This window comes from Heloderma suspectum, chromosome 12 (genome assembly GCF_057233095.1).
Source record: "Heloderma suspectum isolate Gila_16-S chromosome 12, 16-S_ref, whole genome shotgun sequence".
In the NCBI taxonomy this organism is placed as follows: domain Eukaryota; kingdom Metazoa; phylum Chordata; class Lepidosauria; order Squamata; family Helodermatidae; genus Heloderma; species Heloderma suspectum.
In genome coordinates, this window is record NC_139469.1 from 11,059,541 (window position 1) to 11,083,184 (window position 23,644).

At 45.7% G+C, this 23,644-nt stretch overlaps 1 protein-coding gene across 1 annotated transcript; it reads left to right on the forward strand.

Moving 5' to 3' along the window:
• The first annotated feature begins 1,605 nt into the window (after nt 1-1,605).
• ARPC1A (actin related protein 2/3 complex subunit 1A) lies at nt 1,606-22,980 on the forward strand. The gene is made up of 10 exons (XM_084818327.1): nt 1,606-1,729; nt 6,453-6,556; nt 7,619-7,723; nt 12,890-13,112; nt 13,667-13,774; nt 18,959-19,171; nt 19,564-19,639; nt 20,389-20,582; nt 21,157-21,247; nt 22,790-22,980. The coding sequence occupies exons 2-10, from the start codon at nt 6,493-6,495 to the stop codon at nt 22,826-22,828; spliced, it is 1,113 nt and encodes a 370-aa protein (XP_084674453.1). The 5' UTR covers nt 1,606-1,729; nt 6,453-6,492; the 3' UTR covers nt 22,829-22,980.
• Nucleotides 22,981-23,644: the final 664 nt, after the last annotated feature.

Below are 23,644 nucleotides of genomic sequence, written 5' to 3' on the forward strand. Positions count from 1 at the left end.
ACCTCACCAGAGGCTATGCAGGCTAGTGCTGATGGGAGTTGCAGTCCAACAACGTCTGGAAAGCCAGAAGATGCAGTGATGGCCACCAACTTGGATGGCTTTAAAAGGGAGGTTGGACAAATTCCTGGAGGAGACGGCTATCAATGGCTACTAGTCCTGATGGCTATCTGCTTCCTCCAGTATCAAAGGCAGTGTGCTTATGTTCCCCTTATGTACTGGGGAACATGGGCAGGAGGGTGCTGTTGCACTCCTGTCCTGCTTGTGGGTTTCCTGTGGGCAGCTGGTTGGCCACGGTGTGAACAGAATGCTGAACCTTGGTCTGATCCCAACTTATGTTCGTAAGTCTCCCCCACCCTTTGGTTTAGGAGTATTGCAGCATTAACTTGTTGTTGTTGTTTAATTCGTTCAGTGGCTCTTCGTGACTTCGTGGACCAGCCCACGCCAGAGCTTCCAGTCGGCCATCGCCACCCCCAGCTCCCCCAAGGTCGAGTCCGTCACCTCCAGAATATCATCCATCCACCTTGCCCTTGGTCGGCCCCTCTTCCTTTTGCCTCCCACTGTCCCTAGCATCAGCATCTTCTCCAGGGTGTCCTGTCTTCTCATGATGTGGCCAAAGCACTTCAGTTTTGCCTTCAATATCCTTCCCTCAAGTGAGCAGTCTGGCTTGATTTCCTGGAGGATGCACTGGTTTGATCTTCTTGCAGTCCAAGGCGCTCTCAGGATTTACTCGGGAGTAAACCCCACCAAGTTTAAATGAGGCAAGCTTCGCAAACGGATTGCAGCTTCTATCCAACAGAAGCTCACTAAAGCCCGGTCCCGGGACGTGTTCTGAAAGACGGAATCCCGTTCTGAAATATCTGGGAGTCTGCAGTTCATTTCACCCCCCACCCCAATTGCACTGCTACCTAACAGCTGAGCGTAGGGAGTCTGGGATGATTTTCATCCGACGCCAGCAGGCTTAACACGGCTGCATATTTTGCAAAGACTGCATCTTAACCGCGTGCAAGATTTAACAGGGCTCCTTTCCCGAGCCCGCCCATTCGACTGCCCCGGGTATCCTTCGGCATCACTCGCCCCTTCCCGGCGGGTTCATAGGGACTCCATCCTTAACTACTTTATCTCACCCGCGCAGGCGCACTGCGTGAAACTCACTTCAGCCCCCCGCCCACCCCTTGCTCCCATCCGCGCAGGCGCACTGCCTGAAACTCACTTCAGCCCCCCGCCCACCCCTTGCTCCCATCCGCGCAGGCGCACTGCCTGAAACTCACTTCAGCCCCCCGCCCACCCCTTGCTCCCATCCGCGCAGGCGCGGTGAGAGGACAGCGGGCAGCGGCTCCGCGGCCTCCTGCCCGCGCCAGTCCTTCGCGCAAGCGCAGTAAGTAACAGAACGCCGGGCGAGCCTTCCCTCTCCCCGAGCGCGGCACTTCGCGCAGGCGCAGTGAGCGGACGCAGAGGCCCGGCTCCTCCCTCCGAGCCGCGCGGCGCCGACTGAGGGGCGCCCATCGCGCGCTCGCGAAGGGGCGGCGGCCGTTGGTGACGCTGCGGTGGCGCAGGCGCGGCGGCGCCCGGGGGGAGCCTATGCGCAGGCGCGGCGGTGGCGTCACTGGCGCTGAGCCGGGCCCTGCTTGGCGGCCGCGCCTCCCCCCCACTTCCTCGGAGAGCCGCGCTTGAGGCGGAGTCGCGTTGACTGACCAGAGTCCGCGAGCCTCGCTTCCCTCAGGCCCGGAAGGTGAGTGGACGGAGGCGGAGGGGCTAATCCTGCCTTCCCCTTATCCGCCATTATGAGGGGCGGGGGAGAGGGAGCAGAGCCCCCCCTGGGGGAATAATTCTTTGAGGGGGCAGAATAGGATCCGCCCCTGCCCTGCGCACCCTGGGCGCCCTCCCTTCCCCATCCCCCGCTGGGAGCAAGGCGGGGGCAGCGGCTTCGCGGGGCTGTAATAGGCCCCTTTTAAAAAAAGCCCAACCGCCACATTTTTCAAAAAAGGCGCACACATTTATTTGTTTCGTGCGCTGATTCCTTAAGTTTCTTTCTTACGTTTCTTTGTTGTGTGTACTGATTTATTGAGTTACTGTATGCACATCCCACCTTTCCTCCGAGGAGCGCAAGGGGATGCGTGCATGGTTCTTTCCTCCCCATAGGACTCCCCCAACAACCTTGCAGGGTAGGTTAAGTGGAGAGGGAGTGACTGGCCCAGAGTCCTGTGTTGAGGACTTGATGCTCTGTCTGATCCAGCGTGGCTCTTCTTATGTTCTTATGAGCTTATTCCCTTCTGTGGATGGCTACTAGTCCTGATGGCTATGTGCTCCCTCCAGTATCCGAGATGGTGTGCCTGCGTACGCCAGTTGCTCAGGAACAGGGGCAGGAGGGTGCTGCCCCTGTTCCTGACTTGAGTGCTGCTTGTGGGTGCCCAGTTGACAGCTGGTTGGCCACTGTATGAACAGAATGCTGGGCTAGATGGACCCTTGGTTTGATCCAGCATGGCTCTTCAGAGCGAGCGAGAGCGAAAGGGAGAAATGAGCTCAGCGGAAGGCACGTCAAGCAAACCCTCACCATGCCCGCCTCCACCTGGAAACCTATGTCCTCACTGTGGAAGGCTGTGTAGATCCAGAATCGGCCTTTACAGCCACCTGCAGACCCACTGCTAGAGATTAATGTGTTGATTGACCGATCTTCTATGAATCTGTCTAATCCTTTTAAAGAGTTATCTATATAGACTCTATCTTTGGAAGACAATCTTACTCGGTCACGAGTGATCGCCGTGATGATGATCTTATGTTCTTATGAAACCTCATTCCCAGCTGGAGCTATAAACACTATGAGCTGCATTTTTCCCACAGCCATCCCTTTCCTCCACCCCCCATTTTAAGCCCTTTGAGAGGAGTGACCTGACTGTCTTTCCATATGTAACTCTGTCAGGGGCTGTATATATGTATGGTGCTGTATTGTTAATAACAATAACAGGAGTAAGAGTATAATATATTGACAAAGCGGGCTCAAGTCCATGGAGCCTTAGCCTTGTAAAAAACCCCTCAGACGTTACTGGCCTGCTTTTTACTCATAAGAGGGTTGGCAGAGGAGGTGCAGAGCATTCTGTCTGTCGGACCTTCTTATGGGTAAAAAGCAGACAAGCAAAAACATTTACAGGCTTGGTTTCTGTGCTGGGCATGGAGGAGAGAGCTTCCCCTCCTCTTCGCCTAGCACAGACACACAGGAGGCTGTTGGAATGGGGAGGGATAAACTGATCTGATCCTCCTCTTGCAGCCCATTTGCCTGCATCTAATTCCTTGTCACCTATGGCAAGCCTATGGTTAAATACAAGGCTAGCAGACGCTTCTTCCAGAATAAATTGTTATGTTGGTTTGTTTGATTTCTGTCTCGCTATTTGACCAGAAGGATCCCCAAACTGACTTGCGTTAAAAAAAACATAAACCAAATGCAATTACACGGAGCCTGTTTCTACCCCTTGCGACACCTGGCATTGCTCTGGGTTCGTGTATCCACCTCCCCTCCCTCAGGTTCTCATTAGGTCATTGTGGGTGTTCCCATCAACTTTCATCACATCACACTCCTCCGAGTGCTGGCAGTTGGGTTGTATGTTCCCTGACTGTGCTCTTATTCCCTTCTGCTGGCTGCTGCATTGAGAAGGGGGTTGGACTCGATGGCCTTGTAGGCCCCTTCCAACCCTACTATTCTATGATTCTGTGTTATGATGCCACAAACTGCATGTGCGTGAGCAATGGTAACTGTCTTTTGAATGAAGCTGTTACAACACATTCATATTTACTTGGAAATAAGGCATGCTGGGTTCAATGGGGTGTACACCCAGGAAAGTACACATAGGATTGCGACCATAGTATGTAATGTGTTAGCTGTCCCTCTTTCTCCCTGCTTCCCCCCCACCCATGGCTCTTTCATAATCAATTTTTGGGAACAGGGAAGAGGAAGGAAATAGTACTGTGTATTATTTTGTTATTGCCCAACATCATGACAGGTATGGCATGTGTGTGGAAGGAAGGCTTGTGTACTGCAAGGTTCCTTGTGGGAGCGGAGTACATCTCAGTGCACAGACACATTACAGCTCCCCTTGCAGCATCCCTGTCTTCGAGGACTGGACTACATAGTGTAAGGGTTTGCTCTGTTTGAGTTCATTATCTGGAAGAACTGAATAATCTTAGTAAGAAAATACATGTGTGTGTGTTTTATAATGCAACAATATTTCCTGTTTGGGAAGAGATTCAGATGGTTTGATAGCAATAAGCCGTGGTTTCCAAATTTTAATAATATTGAATGACAGTGATGGTGCCAACTTCACACTTGCCAAGTTTTAAGTGAAAGTATGTGATCTGGAATAAGTTTTCAAGGTAGAATTTGGACTGAAACACGCTGCTTTGTATCTCAGACATGAGCAACTGTCAATGTTATGTATGTTTACAACGTCCAGAAGAGCTAACGCAGGCTTTCCTACTCCAAATTAAAACTGTAAGCCCCATGACATTCCTTCCCAACTGAACACTTTCCAGAATTCAAGACCGAGCCTCTTTGGGAAGCAATGTAAACATTCTGTTTTGGATAGCTGGGATTGTGGTGAGATGAGTTGAGGTTTTAAAATCTTGTAGTGGTGGCAGAAGAGAGTTTTTGTTTAATTATGTGTCTGCCCCATTCATGTGTGAAGCTGTGTGTGTGTTTGTCTGATTTTAACATCAAAAGGGCATGCAAGTGATGGGAGCTTAATAATACCTCTCTGCAGTTGTTTTGTCTCAGCAATTTTTCTTCCAAACTGGCTTGCTTCTGGTATTGGATCTGGGCTGGGGTAGAAGTACTTTGGGTGACTGTAGGGTGGGAAAGCAAGTGAGGGTTCAGCTCCCTTCTCTCGATTGGACCCCACTGCTCAGTTATCTTTGTATGTCAGTGGGTCTGGTGTGTGATTAGACAAAACCGTGGTTGCCACTGCCCCATCTAGTTTTGTCCTTGGCTGCCGTGCATATGCCCTGCACGTAAAAGGATCCACATTCAATGAAAGATGCCCCTGAGACCTTGGAGAGCTACTGCTTGTCTGAGTAGACAACACTCTGCTAGATTGGCCCAGAATCTGGCTTTGTATAAGAGAGCCTCATATATTCATATTTCAAACACCACAAACTTGGCTGAGTTTCCCTTTCACTTGTTGAGGGCAGGAGGGGCAAGCTACAAAGATCAAGGTGTGCTTAAGATAATGGCAGCTGCTAGCAAGCTGTTTCCATTTTTCTCCTTTTTATAATACACTTTGGAAAACTCTGTCTTTAATAGTATAAATACTTAAAATCCTTGTTAGTACTTGGATGGGAGACCACCTGGGAATCAGGCTTCCTGCAGTGAGCAGGAGGTTGGACTCGATGGTCTTGTAGGCCCCTTCCAACCCTATGAATCTGTGATTCAGTCTATGATTCTGTGATTGTAATACACATGATAAACTGTCTATCTGAATTTGTAAAAAAGAAAAAGTAGTTTTTCCTTTAATTTCTTAGCTTTCATTTGTTTCTCGCTTTGTCTGAATTTTTACTTTGCTCTGTAAATTACACCTTCATCAACACAGCTAAATTTGGATATGTTGTACTCCAGTGGGTGTGGATGTCTTGAGATGACATCACTAGTGTTTTTCTTCAATGTACGCAATGGAAAAGCATTTTCTTTAAGTGCTTAATGGCTACGCAGTTGAGCAAGAATGTAGGGAGGCTGTTTGGGAAGTAGGGGGAGAAGAGATAGGGTCTTGTTTTTCATCATTATAGATTACTTAACTGCCCCATCATGACTTTGGACCCATTATGCTGTGATTTCGGTGCACGTTCCAATCCATAAGAGTCATTGACTTGACATACACATTAAGTTGATTCAGTTCTCTTAAATGTTCAGGTGTGATGACTCAGTGGAGTCTCTTGGTTATGATACTAAACTTGTCTCCTTTCCTCTTGAAATTTTAGATCTGGATGTTCTCAGGGTAGGGCTCTGCCTTCTGGCTTAAGTTATTGCACAGTGATGTCACTGAATAAATAATGTCAAAATAAGTTTCCCACTTAAAAGTTGGCATGTCCTATAAATGCATGGTCCTGTGAGTTTTCCTGAGGCTGTGGTCTTAAGCACACTTGCTTGGAATTCGATGCCCATGTGCACAAATGAAGATGCTATAGTCACCACTGTGCTCCTTAGATAATTGCATCTTTACTTAGGCATCTGAACAGTTTTATATGGATGCATAATAAGAGGCCAAGATAACAGGGATTTCTTTTAGTGACTGAATTTTTTTGTGTGTGTGTGTATGAAACCTTTCTGTTTTACCAGTCCTAAGCGATCAGGATGTAAGCAATCCAGTTTCATATCTGTTGTGTTTGCTGTGATTCTATCAGATGTGTTTAATGTTTGATAGAAACAAAGTTGGCAACATCTAATTTCAAGCATTGCTGTTTATTCCTTTCAGCTTCATCCCCTTGAATCTTTAAGGCCATTTCTTGTTCAAAATGTCTCTACACCAGTTCTTACTAGAGCCAATAACCTGCCATGCCTGGAACCGAGATCGAACTCGTGAGTATCCTCTTGATGGTTACCTTTGTTTAAAAATACATTTTTATTGTAACATCCAGTCACATCAAACATAACACAAGAATCAGACGTCGGATACAGTTGATACACACAGTCAACATTAATCCAAATTAATTAGGGGACCCAGTAGACTTCAAGTGTGTGTGTGTGCGTGCGTGCGTGTACACACACACACACACACACACACACAGTTTGAAGAAAATATTTCAAACCATTTGATGATTATCTTTTTTAAACTTGCATGAATTATCAGATCCTGCAATAAACTCAGTTACTGAATTCATATAACCAGGCAGCTCTTTATTTGATGCTCTGCTGAAAAGTTAGTGCTGCCAGTAATTGAGGTTATGTACTAAAATTTAGTGAGTGGGGGAGGCTGTATACATGCAGCTTATTTGGGCTGCTAGTATTCGGGTTATACTAAAGATTATGGTGCATGCAAATATAATCCCGATGGCAGCTTTTCTTGTTGCAAAGCAGCATTGGGAGGGAGCAATTTGCAGTGGAAGCAGCAACTAGGGGCGGGTTGCTCAATCTATTCACCACCTGCTGTTTTTCCCTTGTAACTCCTGCTCTGGGTGCATTTTTCCCTCCATGCTTCTGGTAGGGGAAGGGTTAAGCCCCTCACCAGACCTTGTCTGCTGCAAATCACCCTTTCTTTATGCTGCTTTACAATGAAGAAGCAGCCGACAGGTTTATAGGTTTATACTACGTGTAGCTGTATAATGTGTAGTTTAACTCTTAAAGTAAGTCTTCCTTTTCTCCTAGGCATTTGATGGCTTGGGTTAAATCTTTGGCTGGATCAATTTTATATTGCTGCTTCTATTTTAAATGTTCTGCTTTTGGGCTGTTTTGGGTTCTACTTTTATTCAGCGTTTACCATTTTTATGCTCTTTACGTTACATCGAGTGCTCTTTGAGCTGGGAAGACTCCTCATCAGTTTTATGAATAAACTATGAGCTGATAGATTTGGGACAGATGATGCTTCTTACCCTTTCAGTTTTAAAGAAAGTGTTCCTTATGCTAATCAATTTGTCTTGCCAGAGATTGCCATTAGTCCTAATAACCATGAAGTTCACATCTATAAGAAGAGTGGGAATCAGTGGGTGAAAGCTCATGAACTGAAAGAACACAATGGACATATCACAGGTAAGGCCACAGTAGATCCTGTCTTGGGCCTTAGGAGAGGTGGAGAGTTTCAGTTGCACATGTAAAGCCATTTTGAACTTCCATTTTGAATCATCTCAAGCTGAGATGAGGTAGACAACACTGTGTAGTATGTTACTCCTTCCCATTTTGAATAAAACAATAGAATTGTCACATCGTCATTTGAGCTGTTCCCATCCAGGTGTTTCTATTGAGAACCTCTGTCAATTCCTATGCCTGCATGTGACTAATTTGAGGGAGGTGTTCTTTTCCAGGAGATGTGGCCCATTCCTCTGTAAAAGCTTATTTTCTTATGAAATAGGGTTAAATTCTTGATGTACGCCACTTTGTGATTGAAAGTTGAAAGGTGGTATATATGTTTCATAGATACATAAAATGCCTTGGCAGACTGCAGATGTGTGCACTAGTCCAAACATGAGTCATACCCAAACACAAGTCTGCTTCCTAATATGCTGGAGTGCACATATGTAATAAACTGCCAGTTTTCTTTGGGTCCCACCAGACCCTATTCTTGCCCATTTCTCCAGAAACCCACTCCTCCTTGAGGGATCCTTGAATGGCGGGGGTGGGGTGGGGAGAATCATAGAACAGTAGGGTTGGAAGGGGCCTATAAGACCATCAAGTCCAATCCCCTGCTGAATGCAGGAATCTAAGTCAAAGCATCCCTGACAGAGGAGGCTTCCATGGTACCTCTGCTGCTGTTTCAGGTGCAGCAAACAATCTTGCTGGCCAGCAGACTTGTAACAGCAAGCAGGAGCAGCAGGCTGAGGCAGGATAAGAAGGGGCAGGGCAGGACCCTGGCCTACAGAGATTCTTCTCCAGGCTGTGCTGCCTTTCATTGGAGACAGAAGGAAGAGCAAGCAGTCATGCCTGGGAGCTTTAAAGGGGTAGTGTTATTGGATCTACGACAAGTTTTGCTCAGTGATGTGCTGTTGACCAGATCCTGCCTCCTACATGAGGGTATTTTCTATGCCGGTGTAAGAAGTCCAGGGAGGTATATTGGGGTAAGTTGGTGGCAGATCCAAAGTGCTATGCTGTAGCTGCTAAGAGCTTACTGTTAGGTAAGTGATAAAAACTGCTATAGTTTTGGGCTATAGCGACTCCTTCCCTTCCCTTCCCTTCTACTGTAGGAAGCCAATTTAGCAGCAGCAGAATCTAGGACAAAGTTGTCTTCTTTTCTCCACTCTGTCATTTAGGCAGAATTCACATAGGTGAAAGGATCGTGCATAGCAAGCAGCAACAAGGTTCCGTTTCTTGTACAGGAAAGCTTTTGCTAATGTTAACATTTTGTTATATCTGAGTTTAAATTGTTTGTTTAAAACAGTGTGGCTTTCATTCGGAAGTCATTAATGTAAACTTTTAATATATTGTGTGTGTTTTTGGTACAGCTTTGCTGTGCCTCCATTTCACGTATTGTAACATAGCCAAGCTTCCCTCTGAGAAGTGTTGTGACAAAAAAATTGGATAAGCCCATCTAAGCCACCCTGGGCTCCTTGAAGGAAGAGTCTGGCACAAAGACAAAGACATTGTAATAGTATTGGTGAGGCAACTCTGCATTCTTGAAATACATCACAAAGGACAAGTTGGAGCTTTTATGCTGAGGGCAGAGGGGGAGATCACATTGCATTATTTTAGACCCTAGGAAGATGTGGAAGAGCCTTACATTTAAATTGCCATATTTAGATCAGAAATAACATCTTACTAAGGCAAATGGATTTGTTCCATCGCTCAGGACACCTCTGCCCTAGCTTTACTTGCCTTCTATTTTGGTACTCTCTAATCATGAGCTAGGAAATCTTTTTTTTTTATTAGAAAGTTCAGGTTCTAAAACACAGTGGTAGAAAAAAAAATCCTACATATGTGGGTTTAACAAAATCCTTGTCATGTTGGTAGTCATGCAAGCTTAAGTGAACATAATCTGCGGGGCTCCAATTAAAATCTAAGAAAAGAAGCTGCCTGTCACTTGGACATGGTTGCTCTGCTTTGGGCTAACTTCTTGGCTTTAGGCTGTGATCCTCAAGTGATTTAAGCAGGAATGCTTGCAATTAAGATTAAGCCAGTCTTTCCCCCCCTTTTTCTTTTCTTCCTTACGTGTTGAGTGGATTGCACTGTTAGCCTTTTAAAAGAGAAGTTGATTTTGAAGAAGGCTGTCTTCAAAAGGAAAGGTACAATGTGCTACAGCCCAAGATTATGGAAGCATTTACCAAGCAGTGTGGATACAGTCTAAATAGAATTGCCAGGGAGGTTTGCAGGCAGCTGTTCTATATTCAGTAGGGGTCTTGCCCACTCATCAAAACTATATGGACAGAGGCACAGTTAAAGTTTACGTTGGCAAGTTCACAACCACATCTGTAGTTAACGCACATCTAAGCGCTTAAGCACTTTGAGTATGCAAAGGCCTTGTCCTTTACTTTGAGTATGCGAAGACCTTGTCCTTTACTGAGGCGCTTCATGGCTTTAGTGGCATTATGAATCAAAATGCCCTCTGCTTTTTCTGCATGTTACTGAAGTTAATATATTTACCATTTTTATGGTGAAATGAAGGTGCTGTGCAAGAAGCTGAAGTCGTTTTACAGGCATCTTGAAACACCAAGATCTTTATAGAATTTTCTTATAAGGACCCCAACATGAATCTTTGGAGGGATGTTAAATTTAAAAAAAAATGTCTCTTGAATTCTTTTTGTGCATCTCATGCTCCAGTTTTATGGCTGATTCTTCTTTTGTTTCTGAAAGTACAATTTGCTTTTAAAATTTCAAATGGAGTAATATTAGGGAAGGGACAACATGTGGCAGTGTGGGTGCTCCTGTTCAGGGTTCCAGCCAGCCATCCCCATTTCCAGGATACGCCATTCCATTCTCTGTCCTTTCTCTCCTTCCCATACAGTCAGCGTTCCATGGCCTCAGAGCATGCCCAGTCCTCACTGGGCTGTTTGGGGTTCCCTTCCTCTTAGGGTTTTTTTTTTGTCTAAAGGTGTTTTGTACCTTTGCAAAACTTGGATTTCCCCTGAGCCTGTTGATATCTCCCCCTAGCGTATGGGTCCTGCTGCTTTGCCTACACAAGGATCTACACTTGGAGAATTTCCCTAGTAATATATTAGGGAAGGTATAAATATATATTTTTAGTAGGTACTACATGATGAGTCCACGCTGGCATAAGTGAAAGGATTCTTTCCTTTGAAATAACCTATGCCCAGAAAGTAGAAGGCCCCGCCAACCATAGCCAGCATGCCCTTAGAGGGGGCTGCGTTGTTAGTTCTGAAGGGAGCAGGATCTGGTAAGGTAACATTTTATTGGGTGAAAAGTACAGCTAGGAAAACAGGAACAGAGCAAACTGCCTTAGACTGAGTCCATCTAGCTTAATATTGTCTAGGCTGACAGGCAACAGCACTCCAGGATTTCAGACAGAAGTCTTTCCCGGCCCTAATGAGAGATGTCAGGGATTGAACCATGGACCTTTTGCATGCAAAGCTTCTGCTCTACCACTGAGCTATGATTCTTCTCCAAAGGGTTGCTTAGAAACATTTCTGTACAGCCTCCTATCTTACGCAACCAAAATATTAATTGAAACAGTAGTATCAGAAACAGGTTTGTGATTTAGGAACATAGGAAGCTACTGTATACTGAGTCAGACCCTTGGTCTGTCTAGCCCAGTATTGTTGACACTGACTGGCAGCAGTAGCTCGCCGGGTTTCAGGCAGGATTCTTTTCTAGCTCTACCGGAAATGCTGAGGATCAAACCTGGGACCTGCTGCATGCAAAGCATGTACCCTATCACACTGAGCTAGGACTCCTCCTTAATAATCAGCACATCAAATGTGTGTATTTATATTATAATTGGATACATCCTTCACACTGATTTGTATTTTGTTGATTGCACAACTTAATATGCAGTCACAAAGCAAACATTGTAAACCTTGTTTACAGCCTATACATTTTCAGCTATCTGACTTTGCAACCATAGTGCTTTGTGAGACTGAACCACATTGTCAGACCTCTATACCTGATGCCTAAATTTGAGGGGAGGCTTGAACACTGCAATATCTTGAGATGATTCTTGGAATCCAAACGGTGGAAGATGCTTCTAAATTCTGCTTTAATAAGAGCCCATCTTCTTCTTTAGCTGAAGACAGAAAGGACTTTGAAAGAGGCATACTTTTCCATGGTGTGCATACATAACTACTTTTGTCGCATTCTTTTGTCAAAAGCCTTTGCAGGCTTTTGAAACAATACGAAACTCTGTGAAACCTGTTTTCCAAAGGTGAACATGGAATGAGTGTAGGGTACACATCACAAGCAGCAAGCCCTCTTTCTGACCACTGTCAGCTCTCTGAGAAAACTGTCTCCGGACTGAGAGACATTTCCAGATAAAATCTTTCACTTAAGGACTTGTTTGCATGATTGGGAGGAACAGAGGAATTTTGAGACAGTTGTTTGGGGCCTGTTACTTACTTGCCACTTCATGTCAGGATAGTTTACCTCATCCAGGAATTTTGAGTGTTCTGTAGCCATATATTTCTTCTGCTGCTGCTGCTTGTTATTGCCATAAATTTTAAGCCCACCTACTGACTTCTAACTTAACTTGTCTCACCACAATAAAAAATCGACCGGGGTGTCCCCTTAACAATTCCAGTCATTTAACAGGGGTGCTTAGGGATGTTATCCAGTAGCTGCTCCATGGCTGTAGGACACCCTTTCCTTGTAGACCTGCTAAAGTCCGATCATGGTTCAGCCCCCATTTTATCCTTGGATCAGATAAATACAAAATGGGCATAAAATAAAGGAGTGTGTTACTTCGGCATATATAGTCATGTAAACTTACTCTTGGATGAATGTGGACATAGAGGCTGTGCAGATCTTAAAATGGTGACTAAAGATCAAATAAGTGTATTGCTAGCATCTGTTTTTGGGACGAAAGCTCTGGTCTGAAAGCACCTGATGCAGCAACTTTGCTGAAGCTAAGCAGGCCTGTGGAGTGCCTGGATGGGAGGCCACCTGGGAACCCCATCGTATACGCTGCCTGGAGTTCATCTCGGAAGACAGGCCAGGATGTAAATGGAATAGAACAAATAGGAGATGTGGCTCTGGATTGCATTATGTGATGAACAGGGATTCGACAACAAAGAAAGAAAAATGTTATCTAAATTGCAGGCATTGACTGGGCCCCCAAGAGTGACCGCATTGTCACCTGTGGTGCTGACCGTAATGCTTACGTCTGGAGTCAGAAGGACGGCGTGTGGAAGCCAACCTTGGTGATTCTGAGGATCAACCGAGCTGCCACCTTTGTGAAGTGGTCGCCCCTGGAGAACAAATTTGCTGTTGGAAGTGGAGCGCGACTCATATCCGTGTGCTACTTTGAGTCTGAAAATGACTGGTGAGCAGGCTGCCGCCAATCTACTTCTCTTAGGCTATTCCTTGGCTTTGTTTGTTTATTTAAGAACATCAATATACTGCTTGCTTCTATAATCAGTGTAGCAGCATGAAATATAGTTTGCTAATTATCAGTGGGCTCTTAACTGCTGAGGCTTCTGCTTCTAAATCTTTCTCTAAATTATTTTGAAGGGAGTGAAACTGCTATTGAGTCAATGGCTCATTATGGCCACAATCCAGAAAATCATAGCATCACTCCATCTGCCCAAAGAGCTGTTTAGTCTTTCGGTGTGCACTTGAGAGTGGAACTGATGTGGTTGCTTTCAGTGTGTTGTGGGTTTCAAATACCGAACTAATGTTAGTGGCCGCAAAAGTGACAAGTTAACAGTAAAAAGACTTACCTTGAACAATGTTAATGGACTCAGACAGTCCAGTTGCACTCCTTAGGCCTGTTCCGTGGCAAAAGTGGAATATCTGCATGGCTTTTCTGGTGCAGTGACAACTCTATAACTTAAGGACAAAGACGAAAGGTTTCTTACTGCTTTTTCTCCTCTCTAGGTGGGTAAGCAAGCACATTAAGAAGCCCATTCGCTCCACTGTCCTAAGCCTGGATTGGCATCCCAATAATGTCTTGCTGGCAGCAGGATCCTGTGACTTCAAATGCAGGTAAGAGAAGCCAAAGCACTTTGGGGTGGATTTGGGTTGCTGGCTCAAACTGATTAACAGCAGCAACAGGCAAATGGATTTCCCATGTAATGCTTCTGCCAGCAGATGGTAAGACTGCAACGAGGACCAGCTTTCAAAAGGGGAAAGGGGTTTGGTTAATTAGCATTCACACCAGTGGCAAAAGTATGCCAGTGCTGCAGCTGACAGATCTGTTTCTCAGTTTCCTCTTGTGATGTAGAGTCATCTTCTGCTGTTTGGAGCTGTCTGCATCTTGAGGACCAGCACCACCTTTGGGCTATTCAAAACTCTTGTATTACCCCTGCAACTCTCTCTTCCCCTGTTCTTTCTCCACAATGCCCTGTTGAAGTCTACAGTCTAAATTGTATGCTCCTTCAGGCAGGCATCTATTTGGTTGTGTCAGTCTAAAGCACTACATATCCTTATGGTGCTATATAAATAAACCAAACTGGATTGGCTTATTGAGGCAAATCGCACTGAATAATCATAGAGTGGTCTTTCAGGCTGCTTTCTGTGTAGCTGTTTTGTTTCATCACCTTTTGCTTCTGAAAGAGTTAGTGTCTTTATGGCAATAGAGGTTTGGCCGCATTTTGGCCGAATGCCGTTGGCTCTTTCAAACATGAAAATTACTTGCTTTGAGTGCAGTGGCTGTTCTGGTTTTGCAGAAATTGTTAAGTTCTCTATTTTGTTACACCCCTCATCTGAAGGCAAGGTGGCATTTAGTATGCTGGACAAGTTCCAGCTTGTTTAAATCCCCACTAGATCCTGTCATCTTTAATTGGATGTTGTATGTGGCTTGTCCTGAAGCTTATTTCATGTCATCTCGGTATATTGTTCTTGTCAGTTACCTTGGAGTTTTCTGTACTGGTAGCTTCCCTGCCTTCCCCTCCAACAACTTTTGATCCGGCTCTGATTTGATTTCCCCCTTCCCTTCCCCACACCCCTGAGACTTCTGGACTGGGCACCTTGTTCTATGTAGTTAGCCCCCAGTGAACAACGCAAGTGGCTAGATGTTGTTGCTGTTGTCTCCTGGAGCTTACATGCCTGTCTGCATGCAGCTCCTGAGCTGGGCTTGGGTCTGTCTGTAGTAGGCTTGTCAGAGAAGCCCTAGGCTGCAGCGATGGTGTTCTTTGGCTTTGCCGTTTAATTGCTCCTGGCTGAGCTAGGAGCTCTTTACTCTAAGGAGGCAGCACCACAGTGGGAAACTCACTCTGTACTTGTGGAACCACCCAGGCCATCCCGGAACCCTTTGAGCCATACAGGCAATGCAGAGAAGATTGTTAAGTATTCGGGAGTAGAAGAACATAGGAAGCTGCCTTTTACTGGGACAGACCATTGGTCGATCTAGCCCGGTATTGTCGACACTGACTGGCAGCAATGTCTCTCCAGGGGTGGAGGCAGGATTCTTTCCTAGCCCTACCTGGAGATGCCGGGGATCGATCCTGGGACCTTCTGTATGCCAAGCAGGGGCTCTGTGATACTGAGCAATGGCCCCTCCCCTAAGAAGAGTTAGGCAGAGGCCTTAAGTCAGCCTTCCTCCATGTGCTGGACTGCAACTCCCATAGTTCCCAGCCAGCCTGGCCATCGGAGGGTGTCAGGTTGGGGAAGGCTGAAATAGCTGGAGCACACACATGCCCAAGGCCCACTGAGAAGCTGTTCTGCTCTAAGTGCCTGGGAGTGGGGTTAGTGGTGTGTCTGGTGAGGAGTGAAAATTACTTATGGTGGCAGCTACCATTTTAGGGATTCTGGCCAGTCTTCTGTGGTCCAGGTAGCAGCTGATGAATTTGGCTTGGAGCAGTTGGTGTGAATGGCCCCTGCCTTGCCCCCAAATAATGTCTGCTTGCGTGGAGGAAACTAAAAATCACTAGCATCGACCTTGCCTGGTACTGTCTTCTGCTCTGATGTCAGCAGCTCTCTGAAGTCTTAGGCAGGGAGTCTTCTCCAACACCTGCTACCTGATCCTTTTTTTTTTTTTTAACCTGGACATGCCAGGAATTGAACATGGAACATTGCGCAGACAAGTCATGTGCTCTACCACTGAGCTGCAGTCTCTCTGCCCCTCAAACAACAACAAAGCAGCCACTTCATGAAGGCAACAAGAGGAAAAAGGCGATGGATCCATAAGCCGGCGAATGCTAATGTGGTCCAGAGGCCCTCTGCAAAAAGTGATACCTCAACCTGCTAATGGTGGAGCCAGGCAGGGATCTCCCTTGGGAGGGAGTTCTACAAAGTAGGGGCCATCGCTGAGTCCTATGCTGTTACCCCCCTTGAGATCTCCACTCAAAAAGCCTTCCCTGACCTGGTGCCCTCCAGATATGGGGGGCTGCAATTCCCATCATCTCCAGCCAGCATGGCCAGTGGCTGGAGGTGATAACCAACATTATTAAATAATAACCAATGTTATTAAATTGGCCATGCTGGCTGGAGGTGATGGGAATTGCAGCCCCCCACATCTGGAGGGCGCCAGGTTGAGGAAGTCTAGTATAAAGAAAGGTGACCAGAGAGCCTCTTTCGATAGAGGCTTTTGCTAGGTTTGCAGACAGAGTTTGAAAAGGCATCACTTCTGCAGGGCAGGAGACGTCTTTCTTCAGGAGGAGGCGCTGAAGCTCTTGACTTGGTTAGGAAAGCCGCCTGGGATTTCCTGGGATTTTCAAGAGGCAGCTCTTGATAGTGCCTTGTGGCTCCTTTCAGCGTATCTTTCATCCCGTTACTCCCAGTGTACTGAGGAATGTTTGATGCCATCTTACGATAGCTCTCGTTGTGGGCATTAAAGCTGCTTTCTGGCTCCCTTCGAATCTGGAGGCTGTATGCTGAGAAGAGAGGGCTAGTTGTTGGAGGGGGTTACTCAAGTCCCATAAAAAGCAACATTATTAAATTAAAGGATTCCCTTTTTTGTAATCACAGTTAGCTGCAGCTTCTCTTCTGGTTCAAAATGATTTATTCATGCCTTGTATTAAAGATTTTTCTGCCTTTCATTTCCCATGCCCTATTTCCATACATTAATAGAAGTTGTCTCCCTGGGCTTTTGCAAATGGCTCTCTTAAGTTTAGCCCACTGCCACTGTTGAGTCCTTCAGTTGTTCTTTTAGGATGTTTTTAAATGGCTAGCTTTGTTTTTGTGTCTTTCAAGTTTTGGGTCCATTGGCTCCCTCAGCATATCTCCTGTTTGCAGTCTAACTGGTTGAAAAAGTATGCAAGCTTTGGAGTTAACACAGACCTCTTTATCGAGCAGAATGGAGAAAATTACCACTGGTGTCCTAGGCAGTGAGGAAATCTAAATGTATGTAACTGCGTTGGAGATCAGCCAAATAAAAAGTCTTTCAGCTTTTTCCAACACACAGGGCATGCTGACTAGCAGCGGATGGAATTTCTTCTCTCCTCCCCCTCTTAAAATTAAACAGCCATACTGACCCTGTTCACTTCTGACTGTGGGTAAAACTAAGTAATCCTTTTTTACTTAAACATTTAATATGCCATGCTGATGGGAGAACAGCTGTCCTTCACTGGCTCCCTTCTTCTGGCTGTCGTATTAACCAGCTGCTATAATTGAGCATTTCTGACATCAGGGGTGCCTTCCATGGGAGCAGTCACATACACCGTAGAATGGTAGTTTTCATACTGTTCCAGGATTCACTGGAAGCTAGTTGGGCATTCCTCAGAGCGAAGAGCAGTCATGGTAGATGAGATTTCTTGAAATGCAGCTTGCCTGGCACTGCAGTGTGTGGCTGCAGGAGCGTATCGGGCATATTCAAGGACTCGCACTCGGTTCATCAGAGGCAACAGTGAAGCCTAACAGGCTTGGACAATTCACATATGATGTGTGCTCTCAAATGTGCCCCAGAACCCTCTGCAGTGCCCTGGCTTTCCATGACCAAAGTCCAGGGGTTCCTTGGCAGGTACATTTATGTGGCAAGAGTTGCCTGAAGGCAAAAAGCACAAAAAGAGTTGCCATTGGGTAAAGGAGGCTTAGATTACAATTCTATACACACTTGAACTGTAGGGCCTATTGAACTTAGTGGGTCTAACTTCTGAGTACCCACACTTAGAATTGTACTCTTACTGCAGATTCAAGTGTTAAGAAAAAATACATGATAAAGTGAGGCTGTACCACTTCAAAGCAGACGGGGGGATGTAGTGTTTCGATGTGTTTCCACATTGAAATCTCCTATCACTGTACATACTTATGCCAGAAGCAATCTTTTATTCTGTGCTGTCTTTCCACATGCAGGGGTTTTCTGACATGGAAGGATGTTTAAATAAACATGTAACTTATCTCAATTTGAATTCGAAGGTGGTACAATCCAAGTGAAGAGTGTACCACATGCCCTTTCCGAATATTTGAACTGGTGGCTTGCAAGGCACTTCCAGATGGAAGTGTTAGTGAATCCCAGCCATGCTGAATCTGCGTAGCTGGCACCCATAGTCCATATTGGGGCTGTGTCAATTGGCATGCTGAGTCCAAGTTACACCAGTGGGATCTGTGCAGGTGAAATAGCAACAATAGCACCAGGCTCTCTAAAAGTTGGCCCCTTTTTTCTCCTTCCTTCCTGCAATTTTCTGTTCAGAGGTCTGTGGGAGAAGCAGTCTGTCTACCTTAACATCTCATCAGTCACTGTTTATTCATAAATAAGAAAGAAATAGAAATAAAAAGTAAGCTCTTCCCAGGAATGAAATATGCAGCAACTGTGATGCAGTCCCAGTGCATGTTGAAGACCTGTTTATTCGCCTCATCATTTGATGTGTGATGTCTGTCTGTCTGTCATGACCACTGGCTATGTTTTAGTATGTTTTTGTTATATTGTATATGTACATCTTTATATAATGGTTTTATTGCTGTATACCACCTGGATATACGTTACATGACAGGCAGTAGAGAAATATTTTTAAATAAAATATATAATAAATAAATATTCCCTGCCTCCTCCCCACTTTCTTTAGTCATACTTCATCTGTATGACTCCTGTTAAGAAAGATAAGTGGAATGATCATGGCAGTAGGTTAGGTTCTATGAACTTTATTGTTATCAAATCCTGGTGCTTTCTCTAAGGCTGGTTTGCTAACTTTGATACCTATGAGCAATGTTGTGGGAGGGGGGGAAAGGCCGCTTTTCTACATGGACAGGTCTGGGTTTTTTCCCCTCACTCTCCTTTGTGCTTCTTGCTTGCAGGGTGTTTTCGGCCTACATTAAGGAAGTGGATGAGAAACCGGCCAGCACGCCCTGGGGCTCCAAAATGCCATTTGGACAGCTAATGGCTGAATTTGGTGGTGCGGGAAGTGGCGGCTGGGTCCACAGTGTCAGTTTTTCTGCCAGTGGCAACCGCCTTGCCTGGGTCAGCCATGATAGTACTGTGTCTGTTGCAGATGCCTCCAAAAACATGATGTAAGTAACTGAGCCAGGCCTTAGGGCAAGTGTCCTTGAAGGTGGTCATAATCATGATCCAACCCTCCTCCTTGCAGGCAGGATCCCTCCGCAGTGTGCTGATGCTTGCATGCCCTGCACATGTAACATCCTATATAGGCAGTCCGCATCTGGGTTGTAATGCAAGACAAGCAGGGATTTGGATGAAGGGATCACCGAACATCAGAAGCAGTTGCCTGGTTTATAGCATCAAGGAGGAATCCTGATTACCTGGTTGTGTGAGCCAAGGCACTCATGAAACAGAGTAATGCCAGCTTCTGTCTGAAATAAATTGGGTGATAACTTTTAGCCACGCACTGTTAAAACAATCAAAAGCTGGTGTGCTGCATCATTAACATGTCGTCTTGGTTCAGGGTCTCGCAACTGAAGACGGAGTTCCTCCCACTGCTGAGTGTGTCGTTTGTCTCTGAAAACAGCGTGGTGGCTGCCGTAAGTGTCTTCTCTCTCTTTGATTTGCGGCCATGGAAAAGGCAGCCAGGACTGCCCAGAGTCAATGTTCTGCTTTTGGCTCTAGTTGCACGGTTCAAAAGCCTCAGTGTCTCAGTTGCACGAGGATGACTGTACAGGTACTCTTTCCTGGCTTAGACCCAGTCCAGATGTTCCCATGCACTGTCTGTAGGGGAAAGCATGGAAACTGTGCATACGCAATCATTTTTATTGTATTCTCAGGTAGAACCCGTGGGCCAAGAAGTCTTGACCAATTGCAGCTTCCCAGCATGCTCAGTGAAACACACATGCATGATTACAGTGTGTTCATTGGCTGGCTGGCTTGTTCATTATTGCATTTATATCCTGCCTTTCCTCCAAAGAACTCAAGGTGGCATATATTGTTCTCCCTTACCTATTTTATCCTTGCAACAACCCTGCGAGGTAGGTTAGTCTGAGTGAGATGGGCCCAAGGTCGCCCAGGGGGCTTCCTGGCTGAGCAGGCGCTTGAAACTGGGCCTCCCCACATTCCTAGTCCAGCACTAACCACTCCAACACTCTGGTGATCCACAGGAAGGTTGTAGGGGTTTTCTTTGTGGAAGTGCTTTCCACATAAGGGAACTGCACCCTTCAAAGCTGCTGTTAGCTTCCAGACTTCACCTTCAAAAGAGGGGATGGCAGAGCTCACGGTCCGGGCAGATAATGGGTCGATTTGAAGCACTCACTTGAAGCGCTCTGCTGGTTTCTCACAGGGCCATGATTGCTGCCCCATGCTCTTCAACTGTGATGACCGTGGCACCCTCACCTTCGTCTCTAAGCTAGACATTCCCAAGCAGAGCATCCAGCGCAATATTTCGGCCATGGAGCGTTTCCGCAACATGGACAAGAGAGCCACTACGGAAGATCGCAATACTACTCTGGAGACCCTGCATCAGAACAGCATCACGTAGGTGCCACGGTTAAGACGGTCTTCTCCCAGTGAGCTTTTTCTGGATGCTGCTTTTAAAAATGATCTAACTCAGCCTTTTGCAACCTGGCGCCCTCTAGATGTATGGGACATACAACACATCCAGGGGGCACCAGCTTGGGTAGGACTCATCCAACTTGATCCTGGTACCATTTCTCTGTTTTTTAAATTGTGTTGAGATCCTTTTATTGATCTATTGTGTGTGTGTGTTTTACCAGTATGTTCACTGATCACCTGATTTTGTGAGCCGCCTTTCATTATTCATATAGAAAGGCAAGGTATAAATACTTGAAATAAGTAGTTCCAATATGAATGTGACTATTGCAGTTATAGTTGTAGCTGGAGGAATCAGTTTTATCAGGCCGTATGTATTCTGTCTGCTCCCTTGTGACATGATAAGGTTATACTTGATCAGTATGTTCAGAAGGAAAAACAACACGATTTCTGTTCTGTTTCTTACACAGCTAGTGTTTAGTGCTTACATATATTGAAATAAATCTACTGCACCCGCTTTCTCCTTCAAGTATTAAAGCCGTTTCTTTGTTCTTTGCAGCCAAGTGTCTATTTATGAGGTAGACAAGCGGGATTGTCGCAAGTTCTGCACCACCGGCATTGATGGAGCAATGACCATCTGGGATTTCAAGGTATGCTTGGCGACGACGCCTGTACCAAAATAGCCATGCCACCCCCTTAGTTAACCTCATGTGGGCCAGCTCCAGGACTAATTGTATGAGCATTACGGACCTCAGGACAGTGTTGTCAGACTTCATAAGCATCCTCCCAAAACTGCTTACTTGGCAGATGGTGCTACTCTAATGTTGTTAATGGGATCACTTCTATCCTTTTTAGGAATCTTAGTAAATTCCTTTCTTTGTTCTCCAGTCTGTCTCTACTTGGATTTCTGCAATAATCCAGATGAGACTAGGACTGGAAATCAAGGGCTTGGATCCTAATTTAAGGATGTTTGTGGAAGGGAAGTTTTCTGTCCCCTCTTGCACACACCCTGAAAAGCTTCTGTGGTCAGGAGGGGGGCCTCTTGAACATTGCGGAACAGGGAATGGCGGGGGGCTGTTAGGGGAGGGGGAAATTGCCCCAAATTGCATGCCGTTGCTTAATACTTGGTATACGGTTCAGGAGGAGTTATAGCTCAGTGGTAGAGCACATACCTTGTAGGCAGAAGGTTCACTCACTGGCATCTCCCCACTGGAAGGATCTCAGCTAGCAACTGATGCGAAAGGCCTCTGCCTGAGACCCGCCACTCCCAGTCAGACTAGACAGTACTGGGTTCGTTGGACAAATGGCATAAGGCAGTGCCCTATGTTCATACATAGCCTGTACAGCTCCTTGGGTATCTCTACACAGCAGGTTGGGATGGGGGGAATCATAAGAACACTGAAGGCTGTACAGGGAAAGAATATATAAAAAACAGTATTGTGCTTCTTGCACTGGAGTATTGTTTCCATACTTGCATTAAAGCACTGAATTGGGAACGAAGCTTCCATATCTCTTGTTCTTCACGAGCTGCCTCCTTGTTGCCTTTCATTTCCTTTTTCCGGCTTGCAGCTGAGCATTGATTCACCAGCAGGCGTCTCTGTTCTCCTGCTGCATCTCTTGAGATTCCAGCTTTCAGGCAGGAGCAGCTCTCCAAGCAGAGGAACTGAATGCTAACATTTTCTGCCATTGTTTTGTCTTAAGGCCCCTGGTTGTATGAACCACACACTGGCTGTGTTGATTGGCAGCCATTTGCCACTTCATCAGTGCCCTGCGTAAGCTGTGCAAAAAACAAAATGTGCGCCAAGAAAGCTTGAATCCTGCAACTTGGAAATTATGCACACCTGCATAATTTATGCGGTATTTTGCGTAATTCTGATTTGTATGTGTGTTTAGCTCAAAACTGGGGAGAGGCAAAGAGCTAGGCAAGCCATTGATGCTCCATTGCTGCTGCCAACCACAGGAAATCTTATTCACCCTCTCCCCTGCCCCCAGCTTCTGATCTTTCAGTAGATATTGCTTTAAGGCATATTTTCTTATCCGTAAGTACTAGAAACATTCTTGTTCTTTTAATGAAAGCTCAAATTCTCTGCTGAATTTGGGGTCCAGTATAGCGTTCTGCACTGTCATGGGACTTCAGCTGACACCCAGTTGTCATGGTTAATGTTTTGTTCGTTCTCTCTCTCTTTCTGTAGACATTAGAGTCCTCCATCCAGGGTCTTCGGATCATGTAAAGCTGACTCCCTGTTCTCTAGCAAGACAACTCGCTCTGACACCTGCACAGACTTGAAAAGGGATGGTGAAGATGGGTCATGTCTTGAAGCACTGAGAAAATGATGACCTGGTGGATTTTTTTCCTCTTTTCATCCCCCAATTTTGGTGAAATGTGTTGGTTTGCAAATCAGCTGTGATTGTGGTATATATTTGGGTTTGTTTTTTTATTATTATTGGTTGTTTCATTCCATTCTTTACCAAAGCTGCTCCTTGAAATAGTTTCTTGCAGGAAGTATGAATCACTAACTTAAAAGGGGAATTTTATGTGAACTCGTCTGCTAGAAAATAAAATAAGAAAGAAAAAAACCCATACGTATTTGTAGTGTGCTTCCTCAGTACAAATAAGCTTCCTTTTTCTAATCTGAAGTAGAAGAAAGGGAGGGACAAGCTAGATGTGACACTAAACATAGTATTTCTTATGTCTCCCCCCAACACCCCCCCATTTAACGTAGCAGCTGAGGGGGAGTCTGGAATTGGGGACCAGGGTGGTGTGGGATGTACACTACCCCCCCTTCTCCTGAAGGTACCCGTCCCCAAAAAGGTGCCATTTGCCGCAATGGCACCTCCAGGGGTAATAGCAGCTGGGGGGGTGACTTTTGGCAGGAAAAGAGGACAGAGGAAATGCTTAAACTCCCATCCCCTGCCACAGTCCCAATCTGGATCAGATCCCAGCGGCTGCTGTTCAAAAAGAAAGAGAAGTGACAGAACATGTGTTTCAGGTCATGTTGCGTTTGGCCCTCAGCAACCCTGTGTGAAGTGACCTTCAGGCTGCATTG

Bases quoted from the DNA above. Each gene is read 5' to 3' on its own strand.
- ARPC1A (XM_084818327.1), top strand. From the start codon at position 6,493: ATGTCTCTACACCAGTTCTTACTAGAGCCAATAACCTGCCATGCCTGG. The intron at 13,113-13,666 runs GTGAGCAGGCTG...TCTCCTCTCTAG, and splicing joins TTTGAGTCTGAAAATGACTG to GTGGGTAAGCAAGCACATTA. The intron at 20,583-21,156 runs GTAGGTGCCACG...TGTTCTTTGCAG, and splicing joins CTGCATCAGAACAGCATCAC to CCAAGTGTCTATTTATGAGG.